The sequence below is a fragment of the Lontra canadensis genome, unplaced genomic scaffold, assembly GCF_010015895.1.
Source record: "Lontra canadensis isolate GAN:19392208 unplaced genomic scaffold, GSC_riverotter_1.0 scaffold25, whole genome shotgun sequence".
NCBI classification, from domain to species: Eukaryota; Metazoa; Chordata; class Mammalia; order Carnivora; family Mustelidae; genus Lontra; species Lontra canadensis.
In genome coordinates this window covers 11,500,454-11,517,970 of record NW_022631019.1, presented here as the reverse complement: position 1 = coordinate 11,517,970, position 17,517 = coordinate 11,500,454, and the positions used below count along the sequence as shown (strand labels likewise).

The following is a 17,517-nucleotide window of genomic DNA, read 5'->3' as shown; positions in this document are numbered from 1 at the left end:
CGGTTTCCATACAATGGGGCTGATAGCATCCATCTCAGCAGGCTGCTGGAAAGCAAATGAGATAATCCAGGCAGAGCATTGAGCCCAATGCCTGGTGCACAGAATGTATTTATAAGACATTGAGCTGCTAGTGTTCGTCATCCAGGAAATATTTATTAAGTACCTACTGTGTGCGCCTTCCTGATCTGGGCACTGAGAATAAAGAGATGGGTAAGGCCCATGAGCCCTGCCCTCGAGGTGCTCACAGAGACAGGGACACAGAAGAGTCACCAAAGGAAGCAGCACTTCAGGTGGCTTAGAGGGAGGGATCAGGAAGGAAGACTTCCTGGAGGAGGTGATGACTGAGCCAAATCATGAAAGATTAAATAGTGGTTAGGCAGGGAGGGAAGAAAAAAGGGCATCCCTCGTGATAGAAATAAAAGAGACAAAGGGAGGAGGATACAGGGTGAGGGGAATTCCACGTAGTTTGGTTGGCTAGATGCAGGGCGTGGGGAGCCGTGGGGCTATAAGGGGCCTGGGCTCCTGGCCACTACCCGTCCGGCTCTGCTTCCTCCATCACCGCACAGGGGCGAATCCACACACACAAGCCAGGAACCACCTTAGCTCTGCCCCTATGTGACTCTTGGCAAAAGCTTCCTTTTTCTCTATGCCTCAGACCCCATCTGTGACGTGGGGATAAGAGTATTAGGCACCTCCAGAGGGTGGTTTTCAGGATTAGAGACCATTTATTCATTTGTCTAGTAGCTCAGGAAACATCTGCTAAGACTTGTCTGTCTTTTTTTTTTTTTTTAAGTTTTATTTATTTAAGGAATCTCTACCCCAAATGTGGGGCTCAAATTCAAAACCCTGAGATCAAAAGCCACATGTTCCTCTGGACCGAGCCAGCCAGGTGCCCCCCAAACCTACCCGTCTTAAGCCCTGAGGACACAGTGCAGAAAAAAACAGACCCTTTTGGCATCTCCATTAAATTCCAGATCTTACAAGTGTGTGGTTGAAACACAGGGTTTTATGAGAATGTGTAGTGGGGCAGCTGACGCGGTCAGGTCTGACTTCTCTTGGGGAAGGGATGATCAAGAAGAAGCACGCGTAGGATGTTTACTAAAGAGTTAGAGGGCAGTAGAGAAGATTCCAGGAAGAGGAAGCAGCATGTGCAAAGGCCCGGAGCAGGGAACGTAGCCCCAGTGGAAGAAGAGGTTCATGCTGGGGGCCCTTGGCACCAGGTGAGACTGGAGACAGGTAATAGGCAGGTCCTGCAGGGCCTTGAAGGCCGAGGTGGGAATCTTGCGGGTACTTAATTCTCATGTAGTGACTAGCACGTGGTAATAATGACAGTTGTTGACATTTACTGAGCTTGTATAATACCCACTGCTCTGTTCTAAGCACTTTGCTTCATTTGATCTCCCATGAGATAAGTATTATGGTTATCCCCACTCTCTAGGTAAGAAAGCTAAGGCTTAGAGGGATTGGGGGCTTTGCCAAGGTCACACGGATAGTAAGTGGTGGACCAGGGATGGGAACTCAGACTGCTGCCCTTAGTTCTAGAAGCTTCCAGCCCAGGCACCCCTAATTTTCACCTTCTACTTTGCTGTGTGCACCGCACTTGCTGCATTGAATATGTGTCGTCTTTGTGTTTTATAATCAAACCCATTGAGTACATGCTAACATGCCCGGACTGCAGTGCCTGGGCCCACTCTGGCAGGCCCTTGCCCACTGTTATACCCCTGGCCTCCACAGGAGATGGTCACGTAGGCTTCAAGGACTTCTTGGCTGTGATGACAGACACCAGGCGCTTCTTCTGCTCTGTGGGTGAGTAGGGGTGAGCCCAGAGGAGTCAGAGCTCGGGGAGGGGCCTGGTGGCTGGTGGGGCCAGTTGGCCTCCGGAACTACGGAATGGTAACAGCAGACATCTTCCCATGTCCCCAGAGCAGAATGCCCTGACGGACATGGCTCCCCCAAACCCCCACACTCTGCTCTTTGAGATCCTGTCCCTGCTGGTGGAGATGCTGGCCTTACCGGAGGCGGCCTTAGAGGAGATCACCAAGTGAGTGCGGCCGGTGGTTGTGGGTGGAGGGTGACAGACACAGAAATGGCACCTAGTATTTTGGCAGCTGAGGAATTTTCATAGTTAGAACTCTTAGTTGCAAGTGAAAGGCACCCCAATAAAATTGGCTTAAGCAAAAGGGGAATATATTGGCTCACATAATGGATCATGGCCTCAGGAATGGCTGGATCCAGGAGATCAGATGATACTCTTAAGGTTTTATCTCTCCTTCTCATCTCTGTACCATGGTTTCAAGCTCAACTAGGTCAGGGCACCTGGGTGGCTCAATCGGTTAAGCTTCTGCCTTCAGCTCAGGTCATGATCTTAGGGTCCTGGGATTAGGCCTCATGTTGTGCTCTCTGCTCAGTGAGGAGTCCGCTTCTCCCTCTCCCTCAATGGGAAGGATGGCAACTAGCAGCCCCATACTCACACCCGCCTAGCTGAACCAATTCAACGGCAAGAGCTTTCTTGCAGTACCCAGAGAACAATGTCAGAACAGGTATGTGATAGACACTGCCTGGAGCCAGAGAACGCTAGAGATGAAAGCCTCCCCATGTTTCCAGACTGGGCTGGGTGGAGGTGGTGGTTACTGGTTCATCTAAGGAAGGAATGGCTACGCACAAAAGGAACTTCAACATTCCAAGGCTAAAAGCAAAATGTGATGGCAGAACAGCCCAGCTGGTCTCTCTGTGTATCACACAGAGGACTGTCCCTGCCACTGAGACCAGGTCTTGTCCACATGGGCCCAGAGGTAGGGGAATGACAGCAAGTTGTTCCAGCAACACCAGCTCAGGAACCCCAAAGACAAAAGGTCTTTTTTCCTCCCAGCATCTGTAAATCAATCTAAATATATATAACTCTAAAGAACATAAATGTATAATTTTATTTTTTATTTTATTTTATTTTTTAATTTTTTTTTAAATTATGTATTTGTCAGAGAGAGAAAGAGCACAAGAAGGAGGAGAGGCAGGCAGAGGGAGAAGCAGGCTCCCCACTGAGCTAGGAGCATAAATGTATAATTTTAGAAACAATAAAACAAATTCCCATGTGTCCATTTCCCCAGTTTAAAAATAGATAATTTCCAATAATCTCGAAGCCCTGTGTGCCCTACCCCAATCAGATCTCCCCAGATAAGAACTAACCATTATTCTCTTGCTTTCTTTTTTAAATTTTCACTACTTGTTTTTCCCTTTGCTTACTGAAAATTTCAAATATACAGCAAATTTGAGAGAATTTCACAGCGAATGTTTACATATTCATCAACCAGATCCTACCATTGCCAATCCGCCATGATTGTTTTCATCTTGTGTCTACCTAACATTTTTCATCAATACATATCAGTTTTTTTATTCATTTCACAATAATTGATAGTCATTTCCTTCTAAATACTTCAGCATACATATCAATAACTGAAGATTGACATTTGTTTAGAGCTTTTTTCTTCATTATTGGAGGTATAATTTACATTCAGTGAAACACACAAATCATCAGTCCGTGAATCTCAGCCACTTCTCACACCCGGGGAACCTGAACCCCTCTCAAGTCATACACAACTTTGCCATCACTCCCAAGGATGCCCTCATCTTCCTTCCCAGTGGGTCTCCAAACCCACCCCTGCAAGGCAATCACTCTTCCAGTTTGTTTTCCATCCCAGATTGACTTTGCTTTTTTGGCAACTACACATCAGTGGAAACATACAGTATGCAGCCCTAGGGTCAGCTTCTCGAACTCAGCACAAGGCTTCTGAGACTTGTCTGTGTCGTTGGGGGTGTCAAGGCTGACCCGTTTCTACTGCTGACCAGTGTTCCACTCGTGAATCTACCACAGTTGGTTCATCCATTCTGATGGGTCTCTCCATGGTTCTCGGTGTGGGGTTATCATGAACAAAGCTGCCATTAATATTTTTATGTAAGTCCTTCCGTGGACACATACTTTGGCTTCTTTGGATGTATATGCAGAAGGGAATTGCGGGCAGATGTGTTTTACTTCTGAGAACTCATCAGACCTTTTCCCAAGTGGTTGCACCATTTTACAATCCCACCATTCGTAGGAGAGTTCCAGTTGCTCTACATCTTGTGCAAATTTGGTACTGTCGGTCCTCCTTCTGGTAGATACGGAGTGGCGCTCTGGTCTTTACGTACCTTCGTTTGTATTCCTGAGTACTTTGTTGTTTACCTTTTCATAAACTTTCTTTTTTTTTAAAGATTTTATTTATTTATTTGACAGACAGAGATCACAGTAGGCAGAGAGGCAGGCAGAGAGGGAGAGGGGAAAGCAGGCTCCCCGCTGAGCAGAGAGCCCAATGTGGGGCTCAATCCCAGGACCCTGGGATCATGACCTGAGCTGAAGGCAGAGCCTTAACCCGCTGAGCCACGCAGGCGCCCTGCTTTTCATAAACTTTCTATGAGTGGACTCATACTGTGTTAAGTCTTTTGTTACTTGTTTTTTCTCGTCAACCTTGTGTTTTTATGATTCATTCACATTCTTGTAATTATCAATCATTTATTGTTCTTGGGGCGCATGGGTGGCTCAGTGGGTTAAAGCTTCTGCCTTCGGCTCAGGTCATGGTCTCAGGGTCCTGGGATAGAGCCCTGCATTGGGCTCTCTCCTCGGCAGGGAGCCTGCTTCCTCCCCCGCTCTCTCTCTGCCTGCCTCTCTGCCTACTTGTGATCTCTGTCTGTCAAATAAATAAATTCTTTAAAAAAATCATTTATTGTTCTCACTACTACATACTATTTTTTTTAAGATTTTATTTTTTTGACAGAGAGAGGGAGCAAGCACAACCAGGAAGAACGGCAGGCAGGGGGAGAGGAAGAAGCAGGCTCCCCGCTGAGCAGGGAGCCCGATGTGGGTATCTATCCCGGCACCCTGGGATCATGTCCTAAGCCAAAGGCAGATGATTAACTGACTAAGCCACCCAGGCATCCCAACTGCTACATACTACTATGTGTGACTATATCACAGTATACTTATTCATTCTGCTGATAGCCATTAGGGTTATGTTTACTTTTCAATTGTGTAGAAACAGTGTAAATATTCTTGTATATGTCTCCTGGGACACATGGGCAAGAGTTTCTCCAGAGCAGTAGTTTTTATACTTTTAGGCCAACATCCCTTTACACTCATTTTTTAAAAAAAGATTTTATGTAGGGGCGCCTGGGTGGCTCAGTGGGTTAAGCCTCTGCCTTCAGCTCAGGTCATGATCCCAGTGTCCTGGGATCGAGCCCCACATCGGGCTCTCTGCTCAGCAGGGAGCCTGCTTCCTCCTCTCTCTCTGCCTGCCTCTCTGCCTACTTGTGATCTGTCTGTCAAATAAATAAATAAAATCTTTAAAAAAAAAAACCAAAAAAACAAAAACAAAAACAAAAAAACGAAAAATATAGTTTCCAAAAAAAAAAAGTTAAGGAGAAGAATGGCATTGTTATACAATATTGCAAATCTCTTCAGAGTCTGGCAGAAAAGAAGACAGCTTTCTGTCTCATATCTACCTTATATTCAATCTGTTGCAATATGTTGCTTCAGTTGAAGTATATAAAGAACTCCCCCCCACACAAAATATATAACTGGAAAAAGAAGTATTTTAATAGCCTTTTCATTTAATACCCACATATTGTGTGGCTCTTCTTCTTTGATACTATACCAGACTTGATAAGTGGTAGAGCCTTCTGTGGCTGAGATGTGTAATTTGAAACCATATCAGTGAACTTTTTGTACTCTTTGACATTTTTTTTAAAGATTTTATTTATTTACTTGACAGACAGAGATCACAAGCAGGCAGATGGAGAGGGGGAAGCAGGGTCCCTGCTGAGCAGAAAGCCCAATGCGGGACTTGATCCCAGGACCCTGGGATCATGACCTGAGCCAAAGGCAGAGACTTTAACCCACTGAGCCACCCAGGCTCCCCTTGACATTTTTTTCTTAAGATTTTATTTATTTACTAGAGAGAGAGAGCATGAGAAGGGAAAGGTCAGAGGGAGAAGCAGACTCCCTGCTGAGCAGGGAGCCCAATGTGGGACTCGATCCCAGGATTCCAGGATAATGACCTGAGCCAAAGGCAGTCGCTTAATCAACTGAGCCACTCAGGCACCCCATCTTTGACTTATTTTAAAAAATATTTAAAAAAAAATTTTCTTTCGGGGCACCTGGGTGGCTCAGTGGGTTAAGCCTCTGCCTTCAGCTCGGGTCATGATCTCAGGGTCCTGGGATCGAGCCCCACATGGGGCTCTCTGCTCGGCAGGGAGCCTGCTTCCTCCTCTCTCTCTGCCTGCCTCTCTGCCTACTTGTGATCTCTGTCTGTCAAATGAATAAATAAAAATCTTTAAAAAAAATATTTTCTTTCTGGGGACCTGGGTGGCTCAGTTGGTTAAGCGTCCGCCTTCGGCTCAGGTCATGATCCCAGGATCCTGGGAACGAGCCCCACATTGGGCTTCCGGTTCAGCGGGAAACCTGCTTCTCCCGCTCCGACTCCCTCTGCTTGTGTTCCCTCTCTCGCTGCATCTCTCTCTGTCAAATTAAAAAAAAAAATCTTAAAAAAATATTTTCTTTCCTTTTAGAGAAAGAGAGAGCAGGGGGAGGGGCAGAGGGGGGAGGGAGAGGAAGGGGGAAAGAATCCCAAGCAGACTCCCATGCTGAGCAGAGAGCTGGACTCAGGGCTTGATGTCATGACCCTGAGATCAGGTTCATCTTGAGATGAACCCAAGAGTCGGACGCTCAACTGACCTGTGTCAGCCAGGTACCCCTGTACTCCTTTATTTATTTTTTTTTAAGTTTATTTATTTATTTAAGCACTCTCTACATCCAGCATGGGGCTCAAACTCAAGAGCCTCACAGTCTATGGACTGAGCCAGCCAGAAGCGCTTGTACTTTTAAATGTAAGAGTCTATTGGTCTATCTTGTAGTTTAAATGGCCCTTCTCCCACAAATGTTTTGGTAACGTGCATTGGTCATTTGGAAAATACTGCATATCTCCCAGGTGTTAGCACATTTCATTTTAATTGGTATATGTATATCTATATACACTATATATAGCTAGTATATATATGCTATGACACTATACATTTTTTTTTTATCATGAAAAAACTGTATTTAGATTTAGCCAGCTGGACTCAGTTTAGATGATCCCAATTTTGTTGGCAACATCCAAAGCATCATAGTCAGGGGCCAGCCGAACGTATGCCTTCTTCTCTCCATCAGGCCTGATTAAGGTGTTGACCTTGGCTACATCAATGTCATAGAGCTTCTTCCCGGCCTGTTTGATCTGGTGGTTGTTGGCCTTGACATCCACAATGAACACAAGTGTGGTGTTGTCTTCTATTTTCTTCATGGCTGACTCAGTAGTCAGGGGGAACTTGATGATGGCATAGTGATCAAGCTTATTTCTCCTGGGGGCGCTCTTTCGAAGGTATTTGGGCTGCCTTCGGAGACGCAGAGTCTTGGGTCGTCGGAATGTAGGTAATGTGCGGATCTTCTTTTTGTGACTGTGGACGCCTTTCAGCACCGCTTTCTTGGCCTTCAAAGCCTTTGCTTTGGCTTCGGCTTTGGGAGGGGCAGGGGCTTCCTTCTTAGCTTTCGGCACCATCTTCGTAAAAGGGATTTGCTATGACACTATATTAATTAGTATAGATATACTACGATATTATAATTAATATCACCACTAATAACAGGAAAGTCTTTAAGTATTAGAAGTGTTGTGTGTGGCTATAGTTCATTCATTTTCACTGCTATAAAGTATTTTGTATAAGGACATGTATATGCCCATGTTGATGGATTTAAGTTTCCCAAAAGTCTAATTTTTTCCTGAAAGCTTTAATTTGATCAGAGGCAAAAAATGCTGTCAGTTGTTCTCCTTGAAATGACAGGCTAACTTCGTCTACTTTTAGAGAAATATCCACTGAAAACCAAAGGCTGAATAACCATGGTTTTTCCTTCGTTCAAATAAAAATGTCATTCGATGTCCAGGAAAGGAAAAACTGTCCATTACTCTCTCAGAATTTCCAACTGGAACAGACATAAGGTAGACGAATAGGGGGGATGCCTGCCTGGTTGGCTCCGTCAGTAGACCATGCAATTCTTGATCTCAGAGTCGTTAGTTCAAGTCCCACCTTGGGTGTAGAGATCATTTAAATAAAGAAAGAAAACTTAAAAAAAAAAAAAGATAGATGAACAGGAGAAAAGCATATGAATCTTATTTACACATACCTGGGCACCCTCACAAGAAAAAGAAGACCCAAAGAAATGACTCGGCCTGAGTGTTTCTATCCTAGGTTGAACAGAGAGTAGTGAATGTGGAGTAGTAGGGAAACTATACGGGCAGACTAAGGGAAGATAAGAGTTACTTTAACGAGGGTTATTACAGAGTTCTCTCAGCCAAGGCTCCGTATCTCTTGTGATAAGAATGTTTCTAACTGGGGCGCTTGGGTGGCTCAGTCAATTAAGTGTCTGCCTATGGCTCAGGTGGTCCTGGGATCCCGCCCAGCAGGGAGCCCGATGTAGGGCTCTATCCCCAGGACCCTGGGATCATGACCTGAGCGGAAGGCAGATGCTTAACCCACTGAGCCACCCAGGCGCCCCCTGCTGGTATTTTCTTTTGCTGGGTCTAATCTCCTTTTAAGTGTATCCAGTGAATTTTTCATTTCAGCTGTTGCATTTTTCATATTGAAATATTTCATTCAGTTCTATTTCATAGTTTTATTTCTTTCCTCTTGTTCATATTTCCTTCAAATCCTTGGGCATATTTATAATACCTCATTTAAGGTCCTTTTCTGCTAATTCTGCCATCTTTGTCACTTCTGGGTCTGTTTCTGTAAACTGATTTTTTTTTTTAAGATTTTATTTATTTATTTGACAAACAGATCACAAGTAGGCAGAGAGGCAGGCAGAGAGAGGAGGAAGCAGGCTCCATGCTGAGCAGAGAGCCCGATGTGAGGCTTGATCCCAGGACCCTGGGATTATGACCTGAGCTGAAGGCAGGGGCTTTAACCCACTGAGCCACCCAGGCGCCCCTCTTTTTTTTTCTGATTTTTCTTTTTTTATTGGTACTTTCCTGCTTCTCATGTCTGCTAGTTTTTGATTGGATGCTGGACATTGTGGCACTTTATTGAGTGTCTGGATTTTATTCTTTAAAGTGTTGAACTAGAGGGCAGGTGTTTACGTTACTGAGGATAGTCTTCTTTCTTTCAAGGTTATGTTATTTTATTTTATGTTATTTTATTTTATTTTATTTTATTAAACTCTACTCCCAACATGGGCTTATATTCATGACCCTGAGATCAAGAGCCACATGCTGTACCAACTCTGCCAGGGGGGTGTCCCTCTTTCAAGATTTTAAAGCTTTGTTAGGGGGCCACCAAGATGGCTCAGTGGGTTAAGCCTCTGCCTTTAGCTCAGGTCATGATCTCAGGGTCCTGGGATTGAGCCCCACATTGGGCTCTCTGCTCAGCAGGGAGCCTGCTTCCCCCACTCTCTCTGCCTGCCTCTCTGCCTACTTGTGATCTCTCTCTCTGTCAAATAAATAAATAAAATCTTTTAATAAAATAAAAATAAAGCTTTGTTAGGGAAGATCCAGTGTAGTCTCTCCTCTAGGACTCAGTCCCAACTACTGAAAGAGGACTCCTCTAAGAGCTCTACTAATTCTACAGGTGTTCAACAAAGAGCTTTTGCTCTGTTTGAAAGTCATGTGTTTCTCAGCCCTAGGTAAACCCTGGTAATTACTTCTGTTTTTTTGTTCTTTGTCTGGCTTCGTGAAATTTCACACTATGTGTGTACTACTTGGTATGCAACCAAAAACTGAAGAACACCCCATGTGTATTTCTGCAACTTTCTTTACATGGCTCCCATCTCTTTGATATCCTGATACACTAATCCCTTTGGCCTCCATGTTCACTAACTACACTGTCTGTCCCCTTACCTCGGTGGGTCTACGGTTCTGCCTGGGTGCCAGTTCCTGTACCTCCAGGCAAAGTTCTCTGGAGAACCGGTCAGCTCACCTCATTGGTTTCTCCCCTCAGGGACTATAGTCTTGTGCTGCCTGTTGTTCAATATCTCACAAGTTTCATATATTTATTTATGGCAAGAGGACAAGTTCAGTACCAGTTCCTTCATTATGGCCAGAAACAGAATTCTGTTCACTTGTCTTCAATTTTTTAATCCCCTGTTCTTCAGATTGGATGATTTCTACTGATCTGTCTTCAAGTTTACTAATTCTCCAGTCTGCTATGAAGACTGTTCAATGACTTTTTCACTTCAGTTATTGTACCTTTTGGTTCTAGAATTTCCATTTGTTTCATGTTTGTAGTTTGTTTCTCTATTCATTAAGATCACATTTTCCTTCAATTATTTGAATATATATTTTAATACCTTTTTTATAACTTTTTTTTAAAGATTTTATCTATTTATTTGACAGAGATCACAGGTGGGCAGAGAGGCAGGCAGAGAGAGAGGAAGGGAAGCAGGCTCCCTGCTGAGCAGAGAGCCTGATGTAGGACTCGATCCCAGGACCCTGGGATCACGACCTGATCTGAAGACAGAGGCTTAACGCGCTGAGCCACCCAGGCGCCCTTTTTTTAATACCTTTTAAAAAAGATTTTATTTATTTATTTGAGAGAGAGCACATGAATGGGAGGAGGGGCAGAGGAAGAGAGAGAAGCAGACTTCCTGCTGAGCAGGGAACCTGACGTGGGGCTCTGTCCCAGGACCCTGAGATCATAACCTGAGCCAAGGGTCAGAGTCTCAGGACTCTAAGATCAAGACCTGAGCCGAAACCAAGAGGCAGACGCTTAACGGACGAGCCATCTGGGCACCCTGTGCATGTCTGATAATTTTTTATTGTGTCCTGGACATTTTAGATGATATGGTTTAGAGACTGGATTGTTTTGTTTGGAAGCTGGACTCTTCCTTTGATGAGCATTTTTTGTTCTTGTGGGCAGTTCCTAGCCAGGTTGAGTTTATGTAGTCTTGGTTTTTTATTTTGTTCAGGCATATTTGTGAAAGGCCCAGGTGTTACCTAAACCCTCTAACTTGGTAGACACAACTTCCAAACTCTGTTTCTCCTACGGATTTTAGTTTTAGGTAAGGCCTACGGTAGACAGAGGTCAGCAAATTATGGGCTGCAGGCCACACTCAGGTTTTTGTTTTTTTTTTTTTAAGATTTTGTTTATTTGACAGAGAGAGGCAGTGAGAGAGGGAACACAAGCAGGAGTAGAAGAGGGAAAGCAGGCTTCCCACTGAGCAAGAAGTCCGATGCCTGGGCTCTATCCCAGGACCCTGGGATCATGACCTGAGCCAAAGGCAGACACTCAACGACTGAGCCGCCCAGGCACCCCAGTTTGCTCTGTTTTTACAGTAAACTTTTATCAAAATGCAGTCACATCCATTCATTCCCATATAGTATATGGATTTCTTGATGCTACATTAGCAAAGCTCAGTATCAATTATCACTTCTGTGATAATAAAATTATCTACTTCTCTTTGTAGTTTTATCAGATTTTGCCTTATATTTCATGTTTAGAATTTTGTTTCCTGACGAACTGAACATTTTATCATTATATGGTAATCATTTGTGTCTCTAGTAATGCTTTTTGCCGTTAAGACCTAGCTTTTTCTTTTTTCTTTTCTTTTCTCTTTTCTTTTTTCTTTTCTTTTCTTTCTTTCTTTTTTTTTTTCTTAAAGATTTTTACTTATTTATTTGACAGACAGAGATCACAAGTAGGCAGAGACGCAGGCAGAGAGAAAGGAAGGGAAGCAGGCTCCCTGCCAAGCAGAGAGCCCGATGCAGGGCTCGATCCCAGGACCCTAGGATCATGACCTGAGCAGAAGGCAGAGGCTTTAACCCACTGAGCCACCCAGGTGCCCCAAGACCTAGTTTTTTAAATATAATATGGTTATACTGACTTCCTTTGGTTAGTATTCAACTGACATAACTTTTTCCTTTCAGTTAATTCTTAAAAATTTAAAGTAAAGTATACATTGTTTAAAAAAAAAAAAACAGGGGCACCTGGGTGGCTCAGTCGGTAAGTGTCCGACTTCAGCTCAGGTGATGATCCCAGGGTCCTGGGATTCAGCCCTGCATCGGGCTCCCTGCTTGGTGGGAGGCCTGCTTCTTCCACTCCCACTCTCCCTGCTTGTGTTCCCTCTCTCACTATCTCTATCTCTCTCTCTCTCTATGTCAAATAAGTAAGTAAAATCTTAAAAAAAAAAAAAAAAGAACAATGGAAAAACCAAGTAGTGCAAAAAGGTTAGTAATAAACACTTGCAGTACCCATTCCCTGAAGTCTCCCTTCCCAAGACAAATACTTTTGACTCTCTTCTCATTTTGAAATAACATGCATGTACTACAATATTTTGGTTAGTGATTTTTTTTTTTGACATGTATCTATTGACTTCCAATTATGGTATGGGTTTAGCTGTCTGATACAACCATCTTCTAAACTCCCCTCTACCTGTTCTAATATATTATCATTTTTTACTAAAGAATTTTGGGGGGTTTCCATTATTATGGTTATGCAATTTTTAACAGCTGAGTATTTTATTATACTATGACTTCATTTCCTTTTTTTTTTTTTTTTTAAAGATTGTTTATTTATTTGATAGCGAGACACTGAGACAGCAAGAGAGGGAACACAAGCAGGGAGAGTGAGAGAAGGAGAAGCAGGCGTCTTGCTGAGCAGGGAGCTGGATGGGGGGCTCCATCCAGGGACCCCGGAATCATCAGCTGAGCTGAAGTCAGACACTTAACGACTGAGCCACCCAGATGCCCCTTTCCTTGTCTAACTCCTGAAGTTGACGATTGCCTTATTTTTCTTTGTACTCATTAATAATTCCTGTGCCACCTTCTTAGAGTTTCTTTTTCTTGAAGGCATGTTCTAAATAATTTCATTATTCTTATTTTTGGATTAATTTCTTTTTAAAAAAATATTTTATTTATTTGACACAGAGAGAGAGATCACAAGTAGGCAGAGTGGCAGGCAGAGAGAGAAGGGGAAGCAGGCTCCATGATGAACAGAGAGTCCGATGTGGGGCTCGATCCCAGGACCCTGAGATCATGAACTGAGCCGAAGGCAGAGGCTCAACCCACTGAGCCACCTGGGCGCCCCTTGGATTAATTTTTTAAGCCTGCTACAGAGTTGTCATCTTGGGGATCTGCTGTCATCCTAGGAATTCTTTCTTCCTTTCCTCTGATTGGGATTCTCTGTTAGAGTACATGCCTTACTCTTCCTTGGTTTGCTTAATCCTTCTTGGTTTGTTTGGTTTAGTTAAAAAATAACGGGTGCATGTTACCCTGGTAGCTTTTTTGGGTTACACAGGAAGTGATTCAACCACCGGTGCAGTAACAGCAGCCCTATTCTGTCTTCTACACTGTAGTGATCTAGTCTAAACCTGTCCTTTATGGCAACTGCACCACCAATGTGGGATTCCCCTTTACCAGTTTCCACTACCTTTGCATCTCCTGTGTTGATCTCCTGTTTTCTCTACACATATCTTTTCTGTTTTGGTTTATGCCCTCATTTTAGAAGACTATGTCCTCCAGCAGCTTCTTGAGAAAGAATGCATGGGATACAAAATTTTTGAGATTTTATGTGTCTGCAAAAGAGTTTATTTATAGTCGCACTGAGTAGTTTAGCTGGGTATAGAATTCTATATTGGTGGATTAGTTCAGGAACAGACCCTGATGCACTACAGTTTAAACAAGATAGTTTATTTCTCTCTTATATTGACACTCCAGAAGAAGCAGGCAGGAAGACAAGGCTGCCCAGCACACAACTTATTGTTTCTTTCTAACTTATTGTCCCACCATTCCCTAGATCAAACCTAAGCCAATTTACCAGCAACACATCTGAATTCAAGCCCACGGGAAAGGGAGAGAGGAAGTGGAGAGCAAGCAATTTCCTTTAAAATTGTGACCAAGAAAGTTGCACACATTTTGCTCTTGTCCCTTTGGCCCCTGTGGGGTGAAGTTATTTTCTAGGTCATCGTTTTTACTCCACATGCTGCCTTTTCAGGGCCTAGTTTTACACAGGGGTCTAGATCCAACTTCCATGTGAGGGCTCTGGTATTCATTTTCTGTGTTCTATGTGTGAAGCTCATCAAACCCCCAAATTCCAGGCCCCAGAGATAGGCAGAGACCACAGCAGAACCAGCAACTTAAGCCTTAAGTGTTTCCCAGCTCCAAGAGTAGCATGCCCACCCCTCACCACTGCCTCAAAGCCCTGGGTGGTCTGTCTCTGCCATCTCGATGCCCACATCTCCCACTCTTCCTCACATACCAGGCCCTAGCCTCTCCAGTCTCCTTGCCATTCCTAGAGCTCACTGAGCTCTCACCCACTTCCTGGCCTTTCCACATGCCATTCTCTCTACCTGAAAGACTCTTCCTCCGGAGATATCCATTTGACTTGCTCCCTCCCCTCATTCTGCTCAAATATCACCACCTCGGAGATTCTGCTGGCCCCTGTGAGCAAAATCGTCCCTCATCACTACCCACTGTCCAGCTTTTACTCATTACACCCACCACCACCGACCAGGTGCTGTATTTATTTGTTCACGGTCCTTCCCACTAGGTGCATGCCTAGGTGGTCAATTTAGAAAGGGATTCCAGGGAGGAGTGAAAGAAGGAATGGGACCAGAGGAGGAGCCAATACAAGCATGTGTCGAGTCAGCCACCCCCAGGATCTTCTGAGGAGACTCTGGATAGTGGTTCAGAATTCTGTCGGGAGAAGAAAGAGAAACCCATGTACCTCAGCTGCTAGCTCCTTTGGTCAAAGGTGGCCCCCATGGCAGTTTCATTCCCCTGCACTTCCGGGTTGCACTCGGGGCATCAAAGAAGCTTCCAGGCAGGAGACTCCTGAGGTGAGGCCACCTCCAACTGTCCCTGTGCAAAGCTGCTCGAAGTCCGTGTGCAGTGGTCACTGCCGTGGTAGCCAGAGAGAGAGAGAGGGGCTGGGATGCTAGGAGGCAGGGGACTTCTGTGGAGATCCCCTGCACTGCTTCCCCAAGCACCTAGACGTGCGCTGGCCTGAGGAAAACAGCCACTTGGTATCTGCTGAATGCATGCATAGAGCCACAGTCCAGTGGGCAGGCAAGCAGCAGTGAGTCTAGAAAATAAAACTCGAACCCAGGAGCAGGTTAATCACACAGCTGTCTTACAGAGCACGTGTACATCTAGGTAAAAACATCAGTGGCGGAAAGCAGAGGTGACGGTGACCAGGCTCTTTCCACGGGCCACATTGCTGAATGCTCAGAAGGGCTTTGTTGTTTAATCCTACAACGTGAAGACTGTTTGATCCCTTTTACCCGGGGGGACACCTGAAGCCCGAAGTCATGTGACTTGCAGATGGAGGGTCCAGGTGACTGGAGCCCAAAGCAAGGCAGTGACAGGGAGTTAATGGCAGAGCTGGGACCAAAACCCAGGTCCCCTAACTCCTGGGCTTGTGTCCCTGTCCCAGAGCTGGCCAGACAGAACAGGGGCTCAGAAAGAGTGAGGGGGGTGGGAGGGTAAATTAAACACAGCCAGGCTGAGCTGGGTGGGCACTGCCTCCCCAGCTATTACCAGAAGAAGCTGAAGGAAGGCACCTGTAAGGCCCGAGAGATGGAGACAGCCATAGGCCGGCTGCGGTCCCGGAAGAAGCTTCCCTACAATCCCCAGCAGGCAGACTTGCAAGTCCCAGAACGAAGGGTCCTCAGGATCCTGAGCCGACTGAAGCAGCACAACTATGGTGAGGGCCTTGGGCACTGGGAGCACTCTGCTCTCCTCTTTCCCTGGGCCCCCACAGCCAGACCCGGGAGCTGAGAGACATGGTTTCCCACTTTGGGCATAGAACTGTGTGCATTAGCCAGTGGTCTGAAAATCACGGTATCCCACCTCTAGCCCTCTGATGAGGGTCTTCTGCACTCTTCCCCGGGGCTTAGCCCTGAGCACACGTTGGTCCCAAGAGCCTCCCCGGAGCAGGGCGGATACTTAGCAATCCCAGCTCACCGTTTACTGAACACCCGCTGGGGTCACTCCCGGTGCTAGGCCCTTTGTAGATGGGCTAGAATTTAATCCTCACGATCACACATTCACTCCATGTTACAGATGAGAACAGTGGAACTGAGCAAGTTTAAGGCCAAGGCCCAGGGCCCCCAGCTAACATGTATTAGAAAGGGCAGTGTATAGCCAGGTCTGACTCTAAAACCTGTTCTCTTCTCACTGGGCAAGGCTGCCTCCGACTGTGGGCCAAGTCATGGGCTAGGAGCTTTCTGCAGTCTCTCTAGCGTACCTACCAGACTGCCAGGACCCATCACAAACACACGTGCTCTTGTGTGAGCTGTTATTAGCCCTTACACTGTGCTGGGCGTGTGTTATCCCTTTAATCCTCACCGTCCGCTCTGTGAGGCGGGTACTCACCTCCAGCTTACACGGAGGCTCAGAGAGGTTAAGCAATTTGCCCAAACCCACCCAGCTCAGGATGCGGCCAAGCTGGGACTTCAGCTGGGTCTGCCTGCTTCCTCCTCCCTTGCCAGCTGCCAACCTGCAGAGCCCCTACGCCCAGGTGCCCTGCATCCCGCTCTGTCCTCGGCTGGACAAGATGGTCCACCGGAAGCAGGGCAGCCACTACGTGCTGGACCCGTGCACCCCCGCCAGCCTGGGCCCTGACATCCGGAGCCTCCTCTTCCAGTCAGGATCCCAAGGAAGCAGGTGGGTGCCAGGAAAGCAAGAGCTCCAGGCCAGGCCCAACCACCACCTTTTTTTGTTTTAATGAGGCCCTGGCCTAATCCTTGCAAGAGATGATACCTGGAATACCGCTGCTCCTGGGAGGAAAAGGGGAAAGGATGGAAGCAGTAAGGAATTAAGCTTTGTTGAGGGCCCATGTGCCCCATCGACTGTGCTTAAGTCCGGGAACCTCTGCCTTGCTGTGCCCAGACCCAGTGGCACACACCATCTTTCTCTCCGGCTGGCACCATCACGCAGGGGTTAGCTTGCACGTCCTTTGCCTGAGTCTGATTCTACGTTAGGAGTGGCAGGAAACAGGCTTGACTGCTTCCCCTCCCAGGTGCTTTGGGGGCAAAAGAACTCAGGACTTGCAATCAGGCCCCCCAGCCCAACTGCCTGGCTCCACTGCATCCCAGGGAAGCCACCTCTCCCCTGGGGCACTTGGGAATGGCTCATTTCCTACCCCCCTCTCACTTCTTGCCTTAGGGAACATGGCTCTGAGAGCTGCAAGTGGCTCAGTTCCGTGCCAGCTCGAACCCACTGACCTCTGGAGTCCCGACTCAGGGCAGCTGTTCAGGATGGCAGAGGTTCTTAGGCCGGTATTGCTGCTGGATTTTGCTTTTGTGGCCTGGTAAGCCAATAAACACCAAGAACCTTGGCCTCTGTGTCCAGTGCTGGGAAGGCCCCCAGGTTTTTACCCTTCCACCTGGCTCTCAGAGTGCAGGGCCCCTGCCTCCCACAGGTTTAGGAAACCCTAAAGCAAGACACACCTTGAAATCCTGCCAGGGTTGGG

At 46.1% G+C, this 17,517-nt stretch overlaps 2 protein-coding genes across 2 annotated transcripts in view; one reads left to right on the top strand and one right to left on the bottom strand.

Annotated features, from left to right (window-relative positions):
• The window catches only part of SPATA21 (spermatogenesis associated 21), a 36,166-nt gene extending 18,872 nt beyond the window's left edge, over positions 1–17,294 (top strand). The window contains exons 10-14 of the mRNA XM_032863536.1: positions 1,735–1,806; positions 1,924–2,041; positions 15,575–15,747; positions 16,535–16,709; positions 17,211–17,294. Coding sequence (XP_032719427.1) covers positions 1,735–1,806; positions 1,924–2,041; positions 15,575–15,747; positions 16,535–16,709; positions 17,211–17,268 — 596 coding nt within the window. The 3' untranslated portion in view covers positions 17,269–17,294. The remainder of the gene's footprint in view (positions 1–1,734; positions 1,807–1,923; positions 2,042–15,574; positions 15,748–16,534; positions 16,710–17,210) is intronic.
• On the bottom strand, positions 7,152–7,630 carry LOC116871108 (60S ribosomal protein L23a-like). The gene has a single exon (XM_032863537.1). It carries the CDS (start codon positions 7,617–7,619, stop codon positions 7,152–7,154), a length of 468 nt encoding a protein of 155 aa, XP_032719428.1. The 5' UTR covers positions 7,620–7,630.
• Positions 17,295–17,517: the final 223 nt, after the last annotated feature.

Bases quoted from the DNA above. Each gene is read 5' to 3' on its own strand.
- LOC116871108 (XM_032863537.1), bottom strand. From the start codon at position 7,619: ATGGTGCCGAAAGCTAAGAAGGAAGCCCCTGCCCCTCCCAAAGCCGAA.